The sequence below is a fragment of the Vombatus ursinus genome, unplaced genomic scaffold (assembly GCF_900497805.2).
Source record: "Vombatus ursinus unplaced genomic scaffold, bare-nosed wombat genome assembly UNPS02010980.1, whole genome shotgun sequence".
Classification (NCBI taxonomy): domain Eukaryota; kingdom Metazoa; phylum Chordata; class Mammalia; order Diprotodontia; family Vombatidae; genus Vombatus; species Vombatus ursinus.
Genome location: NW_020950758.1, coordinates 296,998 through 317,015, shown reverse-complemented (window position 1 = coordinate 317,015; position 20,018 = coordinate 296,998). Strand labels below are relative to the sequence as shown.

Here is a 20,018-nt window from a genome sequence, read left to right as displayed (position 1 = left end):
GTCTATGTATAAACACACACAATCATATGTACTGATATATATAGGCATTTATGTGTAGTGACACATATTGGCACAATATATATACACATGTGAGTATGATACACACATGCACACTGATACACATATGAACACATACATGTGCATTCATACATATTCATGTGTATATTAAGAAATGTATGTATTTATCAAAACAGCAGGCTAGATGGATGGATGGATAGATGGATGGAAGGATGGATAGATGAGAGCACTTTAGACAATTATCAGTGGTATGACTGACTTACCCTAGATAAGCCATATAACCTCTCACAACCTCAGTTTCCTCACTGTAAAATTAGAGTAAAGATAACACCTTCCTCCCAGGGTGGTTGTGAAGATGAAATGAGATAATGTTTACAAGGCACTCTGCAGACTTTCAAGTCCTATAGGAACTCTTGGATGCTATTATCAGTTAGATGGACAGCCATACTTAACTGGCTCTGCCGTTTCCTAAGGTTTCAGGAACTCCCAGAAAGGACCCCACACCACAGGTGGGGTCAGATCAGAGTGGGCTCTGCAGTCTGCAGATGCAGCAGTTCTGTGGCTTGCCCAGGGTCACACAAAGGACTTTAACCCAGATCTTCTTGACTACCAGGCCAGCTCCACATCCCTTAACTCTCATGACCTTTCAGAGAAACATGGATGCCCTCTACAATAATCATTGCAAAGTGGTATACAAAAAGACCAACCCTGGCTGTCCTAAAGGTCTTGGTGCAGTTTTCAGCTTTAAGAAGCTTAATAAAGTGACCTTTGGGACAGCAGGGAAAGGGTTTATTTATTCATTTATTTTTGAGCAGCTCCAATTCAAACCAAGGCATTTCATTCATTCATTTCTTTAGGTCCTCACTGCTCCTCCTTTGCCACTCTTCGTTTCCTTCCCCCTATTCAAGTTGTAGAGAAGGTAGATAGAGAAGTGTGGCTTGTACATGGAGCATTACAGGCATAAATCATCTTCATATTTTGTTCAAAAGCAGGATGGTTGTTTCCTCCCATTTGGGGACGGGGGGAAGCTTATGCATGTGAGCAGGAGGACCAGAAAGAGATAAGCCCACCGAAGAGAGGGCTGGGCAGCTTGCAGAAGGGATGGACAAGGGCAGCCCTCATGGGGAGTGTGGGCAGAGGGGGCGGCCTTCTTACCACGGTGCAGCCATTGTACAGATTGTGCTGATCCTTGTGGGCATGAGCACAGAAGTCCATGCAGGCTGTGACCCCCGAGAAAGGACGGCCTGGCTTCAGTCCCAAGCGACAGTCTATTGCTTCTTCTTCATTGTTTACCTGGGAGAAGAGCCCAAGAGTTACCTCAAGTGACCCGCTAACATGGAACCCAGGGACAGGCACTAGAGAGGAGGTGGAGGGAGAAACCTCTGGACTTCAGAGAATCCAGAGAAGCTTTTGGGAGACTGAAAAGGATCTTAGAAGTCGCACAAATCCCAAGTTAACTTCAAACTCATGTTAAAACTCCTGTTTGCCACTAGGTGGCAGAGTAGATTAAGAGAACAAAGAATTTGGAGTCAGGAAGACTGGAGTTCAAATTTTGCACCAGACCCTTACTAACTATGTGACCTTGGACAGGTCACTTGGCCTCTCTCAACTTTAGTTTTCTCATCTGTAAAAGTCCCTTCCATTACTCTCTGGTCAGACTTTACTGTATGTGAGTCAGATCACATATGGAGTAACAGAATCACCCAGCTGGTGCTTGTCCAAAGGAGGGCATCTAAATAAGACAAGGCAATGGAGAGCGTGTCCTAGGGATTGCATGAAGGTCCTTGAGATCTTTAGGCTGGAACAGAGAAGGCTAAGGGTGGGGCAAAGGAAACAGGAGAGCCATCTTCAAATCTCTAAAGGATCATAGAATTCATAGCCGGAAGAGAATTCTGAAATCTCTACGGCCAAAGCAGGGGTGTGATTTTCCCAAAGTCCTCTAAGTGGACAGTGGCTGGGCTGGAATCTGAACTCGGGTCTTCTGCCATTGAGCTCAGGTCTTATTCCATAAGCACAGCCACGTGAAAGTAAGAGCCAGGTCTTTAAAGTCAGGAGCAGACATGAAAAGAGAGCGTGGAAGCAGGTGGGGAGGTGGGGAGGTGGAGGGGAGATAGCTTAGGCTTGAAGAATGAGAAAACAGCCTAACACAGAGAGCTGCCCCAAGTGGCCTGTCCCTCTCTCTGGGATGGGGCTGGATGCATTCTTTTTCAGGGGAGGGTTGGTCTCTGGGATCTCCTTAGCGTACCAAAGCATAGACACCTGGGTGAAAGGATGAAAAGACCCTTGAATACCAGCAACAGACAAAGGGGAGGCAACTTGGTCCAGTGGAAAGGATGTGGGAACTGGGCTCAGAGGGCTTAGGACTGAGTCTCAGCCCTGTCACCATCATCTCCCCTCTGAAGCTCTACCATCTCATGTGCAAAACAAAGAGGTTGGACTCAATAACTCAGAGTCCTTTCAGCCCTAAATCTATAATCCCCACTCTTCTAATTAATTGCTGTTTCCTAACTCATTCAGAGATGCTTTAGCCAAGAGAAATTAAGTGATGGGTCCAAAGAGGCCCAGGGAGATAGATGGGGCAGAGGCTGAGGCTGAGGCTGAGGCTGGACCTGCGTCATTCAGCACCACCCAGGCTGTTGTCAATGCCCTCTGAGATGCTGAGGGAAGAGGAGCATCTGGGGCTGTTACCTGATTTTGATAGGCCTGCGGAGCAAGCTTCTTGTACAGGGGGGCGACTTGAGTGGCCAGGTTCTGAAAGTGTTTCCGAAGATTTTCCTCCTGTGAAGGGAAGAATGAAGAGATTGTGCCCAGGCAGATTGGAGCCATTAGGGAAACAATGCTGAGGGCACTACCCTGGGGTTGTGTGGGCCTTGATCTTTGATGACGTGCTTAGAACTGGAAAGTAGGGTAGGCAGACCACCTAGAGAGAGGGAGAGGAGGGGATGACAACAGGTGGACTGCCGGTCCAACCATCTACCATCTAGTCCCAAGCATGTTGGCCCGATGCTTTGTGGGTATGGCAGAGATGCCACCTACACGGAGGAAGGGGTGGGATCCATCATCATGGACTCATGGATCCACTGAATCCAGGGTCTTCAAATTATTCTACAGAGGATGGGAAGAAGGAAGGGTAGGATTTTAAGGTTCCCATTTCACAGATGGGGAAACTAAGCACAAAGAGGTAAGCAATTGGTCAAATTTCTCACAGCTCTAGAAAAGAGCTATTTGCATTTCCAAGCCCCCCCTTACGAGATCACAGGATTACACCTCATTCTTCAGGACTCCTCTCAGTTGAGCTTAGAACATACAACATATCCTATATCTTCCAGGCTCTAAATGGCCACAGCTCTCATGTGTGAGCTGTAGCAGCTAGGGCCAAGGGAAAGGTGGGAAGAGAACACTCCCAACATGATAAACATACATCTTAGTACAGTTGTGTCCTTGTGAGTTCAAGGCTACACAAAGACTTTTGGGACACCCAGGAATGGTGGTGGGTGAAATGTAGCAGAGAGAACCTCAGACTTGGGATCCGGAAGACCCCAGTGCGAATGCTGCCTCTGACATGTACTCATTGCGTGACCATGATTGAATCCCAACCTGCCTGATGCTTCAGTTTCTTCATCTGAAAAATGGGGATAATTCTTGAATCTGGCTCATGGAGTTGTGAGGCTCAGATGAGATTTAAAGCCCTTTGCACTCTCTGAACATTCAAAACGATGATTATCCCCATGTAACAGACAGTGAAACAAAGGATCATGGTTTGGAGAACTGGGCCAGCCAGTCTGGGACAGAGGTGTTCATGGAACCCAGAAGTGCCAACTTCCATCCTAGGTGGGTGGTCCAGGTTACCCCACACACATTCACCGGGTACAGAGCAGCAGGGGCCAACATTTGCTTTATCCCTAGATCCCTTCCTCCCCTCGGATAGGGAGTAAGTTCATGAGCATTAGATAACTGGAGGCCCAAGGCATCATCAAAGGGTGATGTGGAGAAGAGCATGGAAGAAAGGGAATGAGAGGATGGGTGGCAGAAAGGGGCACCAGCAATGGTCACAGGGTAGGGAAAGGGAAGCCAAAAGCTGCCCATTCCTGGCACAGTGAGTGGTACAGGGAGAGCCGAGGACCTCTCTAGGGTCATCCAGCTCTCCATAACAGCCTAGCTCTTCATCAATGGCTCATGCCCAATTGGGCCTAGCACCGTGCAAGTGAGGGACACACGGGGAGTTGCCCACCTCTTCAGGATTGTCCCCTGCAAGGCGGAACTTTCGAGGATACTTGCTCCGGGCATACTTGCAGCCATTGAAATACATACTCCAAGAGCACCCAAAGGAGAAGGAGGCACCACAGGTGGACGGGTCTTTCCCTTGGCACGCGCAGGTTCGGCTGCAACAGAAGCCACACACGTTATAGCTCTGGAAGCCACCACCCTGAAAATCCGGGCTCCCCCACCCATGTCTTCCATGGTGACTCAAGACTCCCGCCAAGCCCAGCTCAGGCCCCACCTTCTACTTCATGCCTTGCCTCGTGCCCCTAAGGCGCATGTTAGGGAATGCTCCTGACCCCTTAGATTACTTTGTATTTAGCCTGCGGTGATTCATCTGTGTACATGCTATTCCCTGCCCGCCCCCCCCCCCCCCCCACCATTAGAACATAAACCCCCTGAGGGCAGCAGCTGGCACATAGCCAGTGCTGGTGAATGCTTGTTGAATTGAATTTGTGGGAGGCCAGTTCTGCACCTCCAATATTTACTGTCCTGCACAACTCCAGGGTAGGACCTATCCACATTCCCTGAGGCTACTTTCCTAGATCCCTCCATGTCCCCCCTACATCTGCATGGGGCACAGCTGAACCTCAGGGGCCATTGATTCTGCCCCCACCCCCACCCATCTTACTGAAGAGGAAACTGACACCCACAGACGCCCCAGGTTGGACCCTTACAATGGCTCTAGGGAAAGCATTAATCTCAGCATTTTTCAGCTGGAGAACTTAGTTGTTAAGGGACATTCCCAGGGCTACATGGCTAGCAAGGGGCAGACCTCAAAAGGGGCCACTTGATGCCTTTTCAAGGATCTTTGAACTGGCCATGGCAGTCCAGATTGGTGCCCCTGGACTGGGGCAAAGGGATTTTCCTGGCTTAATCAGAAGGCAGAGGAGAAGCTGTGGTTCCAAGCCCAGGTCTGCCCTGCCACTGAGCAGGGGTTAGTCTGCTCTCCCTCCTCCTCCCCCTCCCCCACTCACTCCCAATGGGTCTGTGCGGACTCACTCATCGTTGAGGCCACATCTCCGGGTGGTGGGATTCCCATAGCAGCGAAGTGTTTCCGTCAGCTCCCGGTACAGGGTGTCCCCCAGTTCTGGGCCAATGCCCTCCCAGACCATGATGAGAATGATGATGACAGCTTGTTCACAGCGGTGCCCTGAGCGATGGCGAACCAAGCAAAGCAGCTTCTCTTCCTCAGTGTATCTCCGATATACCTACAGCACGGACACAGGGACCAGACTGTGGGCGAGGCCTACCAAGCCAGAGCAGGAGCCAATGCCGCTGGCAGCACCTGCTCCCTCCAGTTCAGGGGGGTGTTAAAGCTCCTGATCCCACCAGGCTCCTGTCCTCGCCAGGGGGCCAGAGGCAGCACAGGATTTAAAGTGGAAAGTGGCCTGCGAGACCATCATTCTACAAATGAGGAACTGAGGCCCAGGGAAGGAGCACACTCCCTCAGAGTTATGTGCTCTAATTAATCTTACAGCCAGAAGAGCCCTTTGACAACATTCATCAGAGAACCACAGACGCTGAGACGGAGGAGATGTCAGGACACAGTGAAAAGGGCACTGGCCCTGGTGTCAGAGGGCATTGGCTCAGATCTCACCTCGGATGATTAGTGGCTCTGGGACCCTGGGCAAATCACTTAACACCCCCAGGCCTCAGCTTCCTCATCTATAAAATGGTGGACTTCAGGGGTACTGTCCGCAGGGGTACTAAGTACCTTGGGCCCTGATTTACTCAAATAGAAATTAATAAGGGAATTGAACAAGATGGTCCCCAAGGTTCTTACCAGGCCTAGATCTTTAATCCTCGCCTCCTCTGAGGCTGTCTGGTCTAGCCCACACCTCCAGGTCTAGCCTTCACCTCCAGGTCCAGCCCAGACCTCCAGGTCCAGCCCTCACCTCCGGGTCCAGCCCACACCTCCAGGTCTAGCCCTCACCTCCAGGTCCAGCCCTCACCTCCAGGTCCAGCCCACACCTCCAGGTCCAGCCCTCACCTCCGGGTCCAGCCCACACCTCCGGGTCTAGCCCTCACCTCTGGGTCCAGCCCACACCTCCGGGTCCAGCCCACACCTCCAGGTCTAGACTTCACCTCCGGGTCCAGCCCACACCTCCATAAAGACCTGCCCCCACACCAGCCCTGACAAGGAGCTATCCCAGCCTCTCTAGGAATAAGCTCAGCACCCCCTGGAGGGGCCATTCCATGCGGACAACTGCAACTGTTAGGACTTGCCTAAAGTCACACAAGTAACAAAGTCAGATTCAGTTTTAAAACCCAAGTCCTCTGGCTTTTTTTCTGAATCAGGTTGGCTGACCAAGGTTTGACTCAGAGGCCACATGGTTTGGGACCAGTCAGTATACATGGAGTCTTGATTGATACATCAGCGAAATGGGGACAAGAGGGAGGAAGGGGTAGGAGGTGAGGGGCCCGAACCTATAGATGAGGTACCATTATTCCCCTTTAGGTCACAGCATTATAGATTTAGAACTAGATGATTCCCTCAAGATCAATTACTCCATTTTACAAATGAGGAAACTGAGTTCCAGAGAGGCTATGTGCCCAAGGCCACAATACTCTGACATCAAATCCAGTACTTCTTCCTTTGTTTTAGGAGTCTACTGAAACTGTAAAAGAACTGGGAAACCAGGAAATGCAAGAGTTTATTTTCCACGTAGTACAGCCTTCACAGTTTAGGGGCAATAGCTATCCTTGACCAGAGCCCTCATCTGTGGGGGACCTGGGCCTTGTCCCCAGGCTAAGATGCTGTAAACAGCCTCTTCCTCTTCCCGTGAGCCAGCAGGAAGGGTCTGGGGGCATACCAAAGAGCTGTCTTTTAGACCTAGTGCTCCCCACGGCTGCCTGCAAATGCACATGTTCGGAAACACATCATTGCTCCCAGGAACCGGGGCACAGGTGTCTGTCAGCGTGGGTCCAGACCCACATGTTCGAAAGCAGAGAAAAGTCTAACGGGAGCAGGTCTAGACAGATCCCGGGAGGGCCTGCCCGTCTGTGGTCCCCTAACATGGCCAAAGGTGTACACGGCAAGTATACCAAAAATACACCAAGGCCCCTGCACTGCAGGGTCACTTCATTTGTTCCTTCTTCCTTTCTTCCCCCTTCCTTCCTCTTTCCCTTCTTTCTCTTCCTCCCCTCCCTGAGAGAAGGGCCAAGCCCCAAGGCACAGAACACCACAGATTCTTTCTATCACGCAATCTCAGAATGGAAGGGGCCTCAGAAACCATCTAGACTGGCGCTTCTTAAACTGTGGGTTGTGACCCCATAATTTGGCAACAGTAAGAGGTTCTGAAGGCACGACCAAAAATTAATTGAGAATCAAACACATAACGAATGTGAGGTGTTTCTGACAGTGCTTGCCTGTGTTGCATCTACGGCCTTGGTTCTAAACACTAAACTCGAACACTTTGCAATGCACACGCCCTCAGGCCATGCAGCGCCAACAAACACGAGTGGAAAAAGCTTAAGAAGTCCTGATCTGGATCAATCTGGATGTGGGCAGGAATCCTCTCTGTGACATTGCAAACAAGGAGTGGTCCCATCTCAGAATGAGTATCTCCAGGGACAAGAAACTCACTGCCTTTGGGACAGCTGCAATCTGCAAGCCTTTCCTTCCATAAGCCAAAGTGCATGTCTCTGGGGAGTCTCCCAAGACTGCTTGGTCCTCTGCCTCATCCCTCATCAAATACCGGAGCACAGCTGGCATGATTAGCTGGCTCTTCTCCCCTCGATTGATCCTAACGAGATACACGGTGTGAAGATACTTCACCAGATGGGACATAGTCCTTCGGATGATGCCTGGCCTAGCAATGGCCTTCCTAGAGGTAGCCAGAGCTCTGATCTAGAGAAGGCAAAACTTTGGTTTTGTGTGAATTGCGTGGGATCTCACTCTTAGGTGGCACCTCACCGTCTACCAAATGAAATCCCCAAGTGGTGTCCTGCCAGCTGAGATCCTCCCCAGGGACACCCACTGCCCTTCCTCTGCAGTCTTACTTTGTCCCGCTCCGGGGACGCCTGCAGAAACTCGACCTCCCAGGAAGACTGGACTAGTAGCTATTTCCCATTGATTCTGGTCCTCCCCTGCTGCCTGCAGGCATTTAGGCAGCTCCTCCTCTGACCCTGAAACAGACCTAATGGACCTCCCCCTCCCTATTTAATTTTTTTTTTTTTTTGGCAAAAGCAAGGGCTACTTCTGTTTTTACATTACAGTATTTCCAGTGATAGATCCCCCTTCCCCCAAACCTCACTGCGCTCTCTGCCTCCACCACCCAGGCAGCCTTCCCTCGCAACAAAGAAAAACATTTAAACAAAACCGATACAGTAGCTACATATGACCACGTCTGTGCCACTTTGTACCTACAGTCGCTCTGGATCCTTCTCAGACCCACCATCAGTTCAGTTAACGCAATGACACCACACGTGGCTTAATTTTCATCTTCTCTTCATCCACGTATATTACTGTAGTCACTGTGGTAGATTTTGGCAATGCAATGATCCGACACGTATCGGTACCTGTGATCCCATCTGCTCCTGTCTTCCCTAGCACATTGCAAGCTCTCTCAGCCCTTCTCTGATCTCTGCTCTCACCTTGTTACTGGTTCCATCTCTGCTGCCTTTGAACAGGTCCCAATTCCCCCCACTGCCTCACCCTCAATAGCTCTCCTTCCTTTCTCAGCCAAATTCCTCCAGAAGGCTGAGACTTTTTTTCCTATCATTTACTTATGTGTCTGTCACCGGACTGAAGCCACTCTCACAAAGTTAGCAGTGATTTTTGTTCACTGAATCTGATGGTCTGTTCTCAGCCCTCATCTTTCCTGGCTGCAGCCTTTTATGCCTTTATATCCTCCCCTTCTCTGAGCTTCCCCAAAACGGGTCTCTCTTGGTGCTCTGACCACCTGCCACACCAACAGAAATCCTTCTCTAGAGGTAGCTGATGGTACAGTAGTTAGAGCACTAGGCCTGTGGTCATTAAGACCTGACTTCAAATCTGACCTTAGGCACTTAACTGTGTGACTCTGGGCAAGTCCTCGTTTTCCTGTTTTGCCTCAATTTCCTCAACTGTAAAATAGCAATAACGATAGCACCTCCCTTTCAGAGTTGTCATCAGGATCAAATGAAATAATACTTGTAAAAAGCACTTAGCACAGTGCCTAGCACATAGTAGGTGCTCTAGAAATGCTTATTCCTCAACGACAGGGACCATCTCCAGGAAGCTTTCCAATCAAAGTCATCCTTCCACCTTTCTTGTGGGCACATTTATCATAGGATACCTCTAGGGGTACGAGGGACCTTAGAGACCGCTGAATCCAACCACCTGATTTAACACACGAGGAAACTGAGACCTAGTGCTGTTAAGCGACCTACCTAGGGTCACCCAGCTAATGTCTAAGGTGGAATTTGAACAGAAGTCTTCCTAAGTCTAAGGCCAGTTTTCTAACTTGTTTTCTGCGTATTTGCAGTTCCCTGTCCTGATATCCCCTCCCCTGGCCACCTCTTCTAGTTAGTCTGGCACCTTCTCCCAGGTCACTTCTCCCTCACTGGGTCATGGACAGCACTTTGACTCTTTCTCTATAACCTACGATACCTAGTACAAAGCTGGGCCCTTGGGGGTCAGCAAAGGGGTACCGGTATGACTGATGGAGGGGATTCGTCTGTCAGACCTCTTTTCACCAAGGCAAACTATTTCCAATCGTTAGTCTTTGAATTGCCTACCTATACTTGATAATTCGATAAATAATAACAATGGATCCATCCGTCTAAAGTATCTTCTAAAAACAGCTCTTTATTCAAGCGGCCATCTAATGAGCTAGTCAACAAACCCAGGCTAGAGTCGAGAAATGAGAGCATCCCTAGGCCTTGTCCGCATGGAAACAAGAGAACGAATGAGAAACCTGAGCCTGGGGCCATCCCAGGACACAAGCTGCATTTGCAAGGGTGAGCCAAGGCCAAGCAGGCTGAGCTGTAGGCTGGCCCAGCCCAGCTGGTGCAGCAGAAACACTTACCCACTTGGCGATGGGACAGCCCCGGGAGCTCTTCCCTTCCTTGCCGGTGTAAACAACCTTTTCAATTCGAATCGCTTTCCCCTTCTCTCCATAGCTAGGGACAGAAAGACACTCCATTAGTCCACTGCCAGGGGATGGATTGTGGGGGGTGGGTGGAAGGAAGGACTGAAGCTACAACACAGTAGTCTGGGAGCAGGGGCACACTCCCATAGGAGCAGAAAGGTAGGGCTTTGTTATCTGATCTTAAGAAAGAAATGTAGTTATACAGTAACGTAGCCACGTTTGTGACACTTGTCCCTACAGTACCCTCCTCATTGCCCTGCCCACCCAAGGAAAGGGGAGGGGTATATTTTCTCCTCTCTATGAAAGTTTTCTAGGTAACTCTCAGAAGGATCAAAAGAAAAACCAGTCACCCCTGGAATTCTCTCTCCAGTTGGACTATAGGTCACCCCTGATTCCATATGATACCTCCAAATAAAAGGGGGAAAAAAGCATATAGGTAGATATGAAAAATAATACCAATCATAAGTGGAAACAAGGTCTCTTTGAAAGGAAAAAAAAAAGGAGATAGCTATAAACAGACCCCAAATACCCAGTTGAGGTTAAAGTTGGGGCCTTGCATGGAGAAAAGAGTCAGGGACTGGACCTGTGATTTCATCAGTCTAAGGAGTTAATGAGGACCTTTCCTCTCCTCATTAATGGGCACCTTCTTGGGCATTTATCATCTCACAGAACTGCCCAGGGCATTGAAAATTAAATGAGTGAGCGAGTCTGAGAGGCGTGAATTCAGGTCTTTCTGGCTTTGAGGTCAGCCCTCAATCCATTAGGTCCTGCTACCTCTCACGCATAGAGGTGGTGCTTAATAAATGCTTACTGAATTCAAGTGGCATTCGGGGATGGTTTTCCATACAGAGGCTCTCTGCTTAGTTTTGGTTACTACAATCCTTTCAGCCTTGTTCTCTACCGGAATGGGGAAAAGAAAGCACTACAGTTCAACTCATCATTAGCTCCAACAATAGAAATAATGATAACGAGAACACTCACTCCCATTTCTATGTCATTTTTAAGGGTCATAAAGCACCTCATATAGATTCTCTTTTGATTTTCACAGTAACCCATTAAAGTAGATAGTATTATTGTTCCCACTTAACGAATGTGGGAACTGAAGCTGAGCAAGGTTAAGTGACTTGCCCAAAGTCACACAGCCAGCAAATGTCTGAGGTAGGATTTGAACTCAGGTGTTGACCCTCCACTTAGCTCTCTGTCTCATAACAATTAGAGCACACACTTATAGAGAGCTTTAAGGTATACTATCTTGCTTGATTCTCACAACAAACCAGCTCCATGGCATAATCCTGCCTCACACACACACGCCAACTCTGGGACAATTCATTCAATCTCTCTCTACTTGTTTCCTCATATGTAAAATACGGGGGTTGGACTCAATGATTTCTAAGCTTCCTTCTAGCTCTAGTATATGATCCAATGATTGGTTCTACAGATGAGGAAACTGAGGGTCAGATTAACCACCTTGCCTATATTCCTACAGCTACTAAATATAGAAGGGAAGAGGGGAGCCCAGGTCTTCCTAATTGCAAGCACAGCTGCCTCTCCATTGTGCCACACTGCCTGCCTCTCTGCACTGATACCAAACATAGCTCCTCAGAGGTCAAAGGACCTTCCCAAGATGACCTGAACCTCAAGCAAAACTCTCATTTAAAGCATTAATGCATTGATTAGAGAAATGCAAATTAAAGCAACTTTGAGGTACCTCTTCATACCTATCAGATTGGCTAACATGACAGAAAAAGAAAATGACAAATACTGGAGAGGACATGGAAAAATAGGAACGCCAATGCATCGTTGGTGGAGTTGTGAACTGGCCCAACCATTTGGTGAACCATTTGGAACTATGTCCAATGGGCAATCAAACCATGAATACCCTTTCACCCAACAATACCCCTGCTAGGTCTGTATCCCAAAGAGACCAGAGAAAAAGGAAAAGGATTTATTTGTACAAAAATATTTATAGCAGCTATTTTTTGTGGTGGCAAAGAATTGGCAAAAGAGGGGATGCCCATCAACTGGGGAATGACTGAACAAGTTGTGGCACATGATTGTGATAGAATACTATTGTGCGACAAGAAATGATGAGGAGAACGGCTTCGGAAAAACCAGGGAAGACTTATAGGGATGCATGCAAAATGAAGTGAGCAGAACCAGGAGAACAACGTACACAGTAACAGCAATCTTGTAAGGATGATCACCTGTAAAAGACCTAGCTCCTCTGATCAAGATATTTCCGAAAGACCCATGATGAAAAATGCTATCTATCTCCAGAGAGAGAACTAATGAATGCTGAGTACAGACTGAAGCATATTTTTAAAACCTTTTTTTATTTTTCTTGTGTGTGTGTGTGTGTTTTCTTTTGCAACATGGCTTAATATGGAAATGTTTTGCATGACTTCACATGTATGATTATTATAATGCTTGCCTTCTCAAGGGGTGGAGGAGGGGGCAGGAGGGAAAGAATTTGGAATCCAAAATTTTTAAAAATGAATGTTAAATAACCAATGTAGAAATATGTTTACCATGATTGTACATATATAACCCATACCAGATTGCTTTCTTTCTTAGGGAAGTGGGGAGGGAGGAAGGGAGAAAATTTTGGATCTCAAAATCTTACAAAAATGAGTGTTGAAAACTATTTTTTACATGTAATTGGAAAAAAAATTAAATACTATAAAGGAAAAATTTTTTTTAAGATTTTTTTTAAACATGTAACTGGGAAACATTTAATGAAATAAATACAAATACATTTAAAAATAAAGAATTAGTGCCTCTCTGTCCTTTGGCAGGCCTCCAGGGTTGGGAAATCACTACCTTTCAAAGGACACCCATTCCCCCTTTTAGATAGCTCAAGTGATAGAGAAGCCCTTCTTCAAATTAAGCTGAAATCTACAGCTTTGGCCAGCTCCCAGTTTGGTCTAAGCCTGACGAGTCTGCTGGAGCCATCCCAGATGTAGGGTGTAATGGGGTTAGGGTTAAGCTTCAACCCATTTAGTGAGAGCATCCCCAAATCACACAGGAAGAAGAAAAGCAAATAGTTGGAAAATGGAACAGGTCTTGCAGTACTTTGGTAGCAATCCCATGTCATTATTGATGACAGCAAACATACTCCCTTTAAACTCTAACTTCCTAGTACTCAATACTCCTGGAAAAAAAAAAAAAAACAGTCACAAAAAGCATCATTATCCACACATACAAAAACGACCCAGAGGAAAATAGCCCAGACGAGTACTTTCTCATCTCTACAAAAAAAACAGAGATCCACACATCCAATAAGGGTGGCTTTGAGGTCTATGAGTCTGTTTTGCCAACCACATTCCAAATGCGATGTCTCACACCTCACAACTGAGTGATTTAGGGAATCCAAGGATCCCACCATGACTACCAAAAATTGCTCAACTAAGGAGAACAAAACATATCCATAAAAGCTCTGACCTCCAAGAAGGTGCCTCCCACATAGACAATGAAGAATAGCTGACATTTCTATAATGCTTTACGTGCATGAGCTCACATGGGCCTCACAACCACTTTACAAGCTAGATACAATAGGAAGTCTTATTCCCAGTTCACAGATGATAAAACTGATCCCATGGAAGCAGAGTGACTTACCTGTCCATGTTCCCTCAGCTAGTTAGAGTTACAGCCAGGATTCAGACCCAGGTCTTCCTGATTCTACGTCCAGCCCTCTACCCACTACCCTACACTACCACACAAGAATCTTGGGAGACATGACCAGAGGCAACTCTGTTCAGGAACTACATCATCAAGAGAAGCAGAAAACAGGGACAGATGATATCCACGTGGAAAAGGATTCCCAAGAACAGCGCTTCTTAAACTGTGTCACAACCCCATATGGGGTCGTGAAAAATTTGGCAGCAATAAAAGGTTTCTGAAGGCATGACCAAAAATTAATACAAAATCAAATACGTGACAAATCCGAGGTGTTTCTGACAGCTCGTGCCCAAGCTGCATCGCACACCTTCACTGCAGCCTTGCTTCTAAACACAAATCATGCGTACCATGCACTGCGTGTGCCCTCACGCCACGTAACACCAACCAACACGGCTGAATCTCAAAAAGGGGTTGTGAGTGGAAGAAGCTCATGAAGCCCCGCCCTAGAAGACTGGGGTCCTCTAGAAGCTCTTGATGCTAATGGCGTTGCTTCGATGGACTCCAGCCCTGGAATCCCACAGGGCCTCCTCGGTGAAGCCTGCAGGAACTCAAGGGGCTGACCTAACAATCAACATGGGGAGAGGCCCACACAAGGAGAGCTATCCAAGAGCGGAAGGGTTTGTCTCCAAGGTGAAGTTCTTCCCCTCAACACAGGTCATTGGCTCACAGAGACTGAAGGGACCTTAGTGGCCCCGAATTTTAGAGAAGAGGAAAGTGAGGCTCAGGGGGGTTAAATGAGGAGCCCTGGGTCACACATTTAGGAAGTGCCTGAGGTGGGGGTGGAACCCATGACTTTTGGGCTCCAGTTCCAGCACTCTATCCACTGTCACCAGAGCAGAGACTTGGAGTCTTCAAGTCGTAGAGGGAATCCTTTTTCAGGGATGGGTTGGACAAACGGTCTCTGAAGTCCCTTGTAACTGGGATATTCTGGGACCTGATGGAGTGCCTCCAGCTATACACACGTGTCCCGGACTGATGCAGCAGAGGCAAAGTGAGTTAAACCCAGAACTGAGTAGGATGGATGGGAACAGATTGTATTTGTGCAATGACAATGTGCTTCCAACTGCTCTGACCCCAAACCCAGCTTTAACATGAATATTCTTTCAATCAGAAGCAGAACAGTTCAGTGACTAGAAGGCTAGCCTCAGGGTAAGATCTAGATTCATGCCCTCCCTCTGGCACGGAGTAGCTGTGGGATGCTGGTAGAGTCACTTAACCTAAGTCTCAAGTATCACGTCTTTAAATGAAGCCAGGCAGTGAGGCTAAGTAGATTCAGACGTAGTCTTGAAGCCAGGAAAAGTTGGGTATGTCCCTTACCCAGTCAGGGGCCTGAGCAACTCATTGAGACTCTCAGATCCTGCATTGGTAGAGGGTTTTCTTACCAGGTGCTTGTTTTACCCCTATACTGATGAAATCAAAAGGGCAGTGGGGGCGGGGGAGAGAGATGGAGAGTGAGAGAGGAAGAGAGGGAGGGAGGGAGGGAGAAGAGGAGAGAGAGAGAAACTCTCTTGATGATGCTATTTATTGATGAATCATGAAATATCATAATCCCCACTAAAACAAAAGGGTGGGTGACTCTCAAGGCTGTGGAAAAATGCCTGGTGGGCGTTTGTAGGACATAGGGGATTACCAGCAATGACTCAAGGGTAAGACAGGGTATAAAGAATGTCCTCGAGGACGTGTAGGACAGAAATGGGAGGTGGTGCACACAGAATATCATAACTCCTAGAGCCCATCGGGTGGGCGCTAGTCGGGAGGGAGGCTTGTTGGAGAGTAAGAATAAGAGTCACCCAGGATGAAGGAGGCATGGATACACTGGGATCTGGCCTGTTGGAGGGCTACCCACACTAACCTGCCCACAGTTCCATCAGAGAATATCAGTAAGTGCTGACTACGGACAAAGACAGTCAAAGGATACATGACGTTTTTTGTTTGTTTGTTTGTTTTGGGGGGGGCAGTGTCTGGCCCCCCCCCCCCCGATTTCCTTGACGTGCGGCCACTCCTGTGTGGAAATCCTCTCTAACAATATGAATGCAGCATCATCTATAACTCAACACCACAGAGATCTGCTTGGGGCACTGAGAATTTCCATTAGTCAATAAGTATTTATTAAACACCTACTATGTGCCAGGCACTGCGCTAAGCCCTGGGGATACAAAAGAGAAGCAAAAACAGCCCCTGCTTTCAAAGGGCTCTCAGGGGAGACAACAGGCAGAGAGCTCTATACAAATAAGCTGTAGACAGGATAAGTGGGAGCTAATCTTAGAGAAGAGAGCCAGTAGTAGAGGGGAGGAAGCTGGGGGTGGGGCATGGGGATTCCAGACGTGGGCGATGCCAGCGCACAAGGGCACAGAGTTGGAAGATGAAGTGTCCTGGGGGAGGAAGAACAGAAAGGGCTGCATCACTGGATCCCAAAGGACATCGGGGGAATCAATGTCAGGTAGGAAGGGGCCAGAGTGGGAGGGTCACACAGCAAGCAGCCGTGTGTCAGAAACCAGGCATCATGACTCCAACATTGCCTCTGTCCGCTCTGGCAAAACCCAGAGTAAAAAAGCCAGCTGTTGAGTCACATTGCCAGCTAACAAGCTTGGTAACAAGGACAACCTACGGGCAGTGAAAATTGCACCCGAGTTCCCACCAATTTCTGGCCCTCGATTTCTGCCAAATAGCAAACATTTTCCCAAGAAAGGCGCCCAGCGTCTGGTTTGATCTTCCTCCAGGACTCTGACTCAAGCTAGAACGGGAGTCCCAAGGAATGGAAGGAGGAAGGAATCTCTTTTCTGGTAGGTGCTCAGAGGGGAGGACTCAACAGAGGGCCCAGTGCCCGCCTGCCGGGGAGGGGAATGAGGCGAGAGCTGCTGGCTGTAGAAGTCTTGGCTATTTTCCGGCTTTGCAGTCAGGCGACATTCCCTACATAGCTGGCCTCAGGCAGCTGCTCGGGCATGAGAAAAGGGAGCAGATCCCCTGGCGGGGGGAGTTATGTCATCAGGGCTCCAAGCCAGCGGAGTTCCCAGGGCCTGCATACCGATCACGGATGAATAAAGGCACAAACATACACACACAGAGGCACATGCAGGCGAGCACATGGGCACATACGCAGCGAGATCCACTCCCTCACAGCCCAGCAGTGCACAAAACAAATGCTAACACAGCTGCCAGTCAGAGATGGGATTCGGTCTGCACATTGCAGACGGCTCTCCAGACACCTACAAAGACACTGAGCTACCTTTCGAGGCATACTTTTTGGGTTACTATGGCCAAAAAAAATCATCACCCCAGGAGCAAGCTGAAGAGATTTTGATCTCAGACATTGTGGTCCTGAGATAATTCCTCAACTGTTAGCATGGGGACAGAGCTTTCCAGCTGTCTAAGACATACAAGAAAGTTGGATCCTTAAAGAAGCCTTTAAGGAGACAGGGATATCTCCATGCAGTCACGGGGCCCTGGAAAGTCCCTGGCCTCACGTTGTGCACCTGTGCCCATATACTCATTCCAACACACAGTCTTTGAGCTACAAATATATAAAGCTCACTCTCTCTCTCTCTCTCTCACTCACACACACACACACACACACACACACACACACAGGTAATATACACGCATGTTTACAATCTAGTCATGATCTTAGAACTAGCTCACAACTCTATCAATGTCAGAGCTCGAAGGACCTTAGAACCCAGACTGTCCAAGCTGGAAGGGTCCTTAGAACCCAAAATGTTAGCTGCCTGTTCTGTCCTTACAAATCTTCATACCTCTTCGTTATACAGATGAGAAGCACCGAAACAGTAAGAGCTGAGGATGGGAGGGCACTGTGCATAGATCGGGGTACATTTACGTTGGCAGGCAGAGGCAGAATTGGCCCTGAGAGCCAGTTACTACTCCTGGGCCGATACGATGTCCACTGGCAACTCCTGGGATACCCAGGGCTAACTCAGAGTCTTATTCAAACTCCGGCTATCTGGCCATACTGCCACCAGGAAAACTGGCCTCGGCAGAGGGGCTGGCATTTTTACCACCCACCAAGTGGCATTTGAAGTTCTTAAAATACACTTATTCTGCATCTTCTTAAGAAAGAAATAACTTGCAGCAAGAGTGACTTCGGTATTTAGTAATCTGCAGCCATCAGCAGGCTGGCCCGAATGCCCACCGTGCATCCAGACACAGCCGGGGAGGGCCAAAAGGGGACTGACCTTGGGAGCTCAGAGACCCAGCTGTGAGTTTTACCTCCACAACCTGACTTATCTGAGCCTCAGTTACCCTATCGGTAATTTGCAGATGAAGCATCCTAAACCATCTGTCCTAGAGAGTTGGGCTGACCTTGGATTTGGAACACTATCTGGGTTCACCCTGCTCTGTTCCAGGCTATGTGACCTGTGACAAGTCAACCTCTGTGCCTCAGCTTCTTCACCTGTAAAGTGGGAACAACACTGCTTATACTTGAATTGTACTGGATCACAGATTTACAGGTGGAAACAACCTCAATGGTGGCCCATGCACACATATACATGAGCAGAGTCTCCAGAGCTGGAAGGAGTCTCATCAGCCATTGTGACCAACCTGAAGCCCAGAGGAATCTCCATGACTACCTGCACAGCGATGCTCATCCTCATCCTCCCTCGTTATGAGGGAGGAGCCATTACCTTTACCGATACAAGGCACTTGGTCAGTTCTGGGATGGCTCAAGTTGTTGGTGAGTTCTTTTCTGAGATCAAGCCCAAATTTGCCTTGTTAGAACTATTAACCACTCCAATTACTACTCCTTAGAACTACCAGGCTATTAAGCTGTAGCTATATGCCTGGCGCTGTGCTGGAAACAAAGAAGAAAACCACTTCTACCCCAAGGGAAAATGGTCCCTGGCTCTACCCATTGGTGCCAAACAGAAGTAGAATTCCTCATCCACATGAGGTCTTAAAAAAAACCTGTTGTTCAGTCATGTCCAACTCTTTAAGACCTCTTTTTGGGGTTTGCCAAGTAGGCAAAGATACTGGCCTGGTTTGCCATTTCCTTCTTCAGCTCATTTCAAGGATGAGGAACTGAGGCAAACAGGGTCAAATGACTTGTCTAGGGTCACACAGCCAGTAAGTGTCTGAGGCCAGATTCGAACTCATGAAGAAGAGCCTTGCTAATTCAAGTCCATCCACTGCGCCACCTGGCCATGACACCTAATCACGGCTCTGCTCTCCCTCCCTTGCTATCCCCACACCCCCCTTCTGTTTACTGTAGAAATCCAACCCCCGAGGAAAACAAGTGGGCATGGGGGTAGGTTGAGGGAGGATAATATCAGAGAAAGAATAATCACAAGCAAAACAAACTTCCCGATCCCAAAGAAGGTTAGAAAAAAGGGCAAACAGAGAAACCGAGACCTGGAGTTCATGGTTTTCTCTTAGATTATGTCTTAGACCGGTGGGGAATGGTTCAACAAGTTCTATATGACTGTGCCGGAGTATTAGTTCACCATAAAACATGACAAACAAATGAATTCAGAGAATCCTGGACGGCAGGAACCAATGGAGAATAATGGGAGCGAAACAAGAGGATGATTCATACACAGAAAGAACGGGAGAAGAAAAGCAATTTTGAAAGACCTACAACCTCTGAGCAGTGCTTGGACTGATACTCCAGAGCATCAGTGGTGAAGCAGCCTGCCTACCTCCTGTCACAAGTGATGGATACAAGGGCCCAAAGGGATGAGAGACATGCATTGTAGGGCAGGGCCACTGGACAGATGAGTTTGGCTTGCCTAGCCTGCTTCTCTCTCTCTCCCTCCCTCCCTCACTCCCTTTCCCCCTAGCTCTGTTTCTCTCTATTTCTGTCAGGAAAATGGGTTAGCAATAGGGATGCCACAAAAAAAAGAGGGCCAGCAGGAAAAAAAAAGCTAATTGGACCAAGGGAATAGGAAGATAGGAAGAAGGAAAGACAAGGGAAAAGGAAGAGACAGTGTGTGTGTGTGTGTGTGTGTGTGTGTGTGTGTGTGTGTGTGTGTG

At 48.1% G+C, this 20,018-nt stretch overlaps 1 protein-coding gene across 1 annotated transcript in view; it reads right to left on the bottom strand.

Annotated features, from left to right (window-relative positions):
* TET3 (tet methylcytosine dioxygenase 3) overlaps positions 1-20,018 on the bottom strand; it is a 133,694-nt gene that overhangs the window by 8,172 nt on the left and 105,504 nt on the right. Inside the window, exons 5-9 of the mRNA XM_027855621.1 lie at positions 10,293-10,386; positions 5,281-5,489; positions 4,250-4,400; positions 2,707-2,796; positions 1,174-1,311 (exon numbers count right to left, since the gene is read on the bottom strand). Of these exons, the coding sequence (XP_027711422.1) occupies positions 1,174-1,311; positions 2,707-2,796; positions 4,250-4,400; positions 5,281-5,489; positions 10,293-10,386 (682 nt within the window). The remainder of the gene's footprint in view (positions 1-1,173; positions 1,312-2,706; positions 2,797-4,249; positions 4,401-5,280; positions 5,490-10,292; positions 10,387-20,018) is intronic.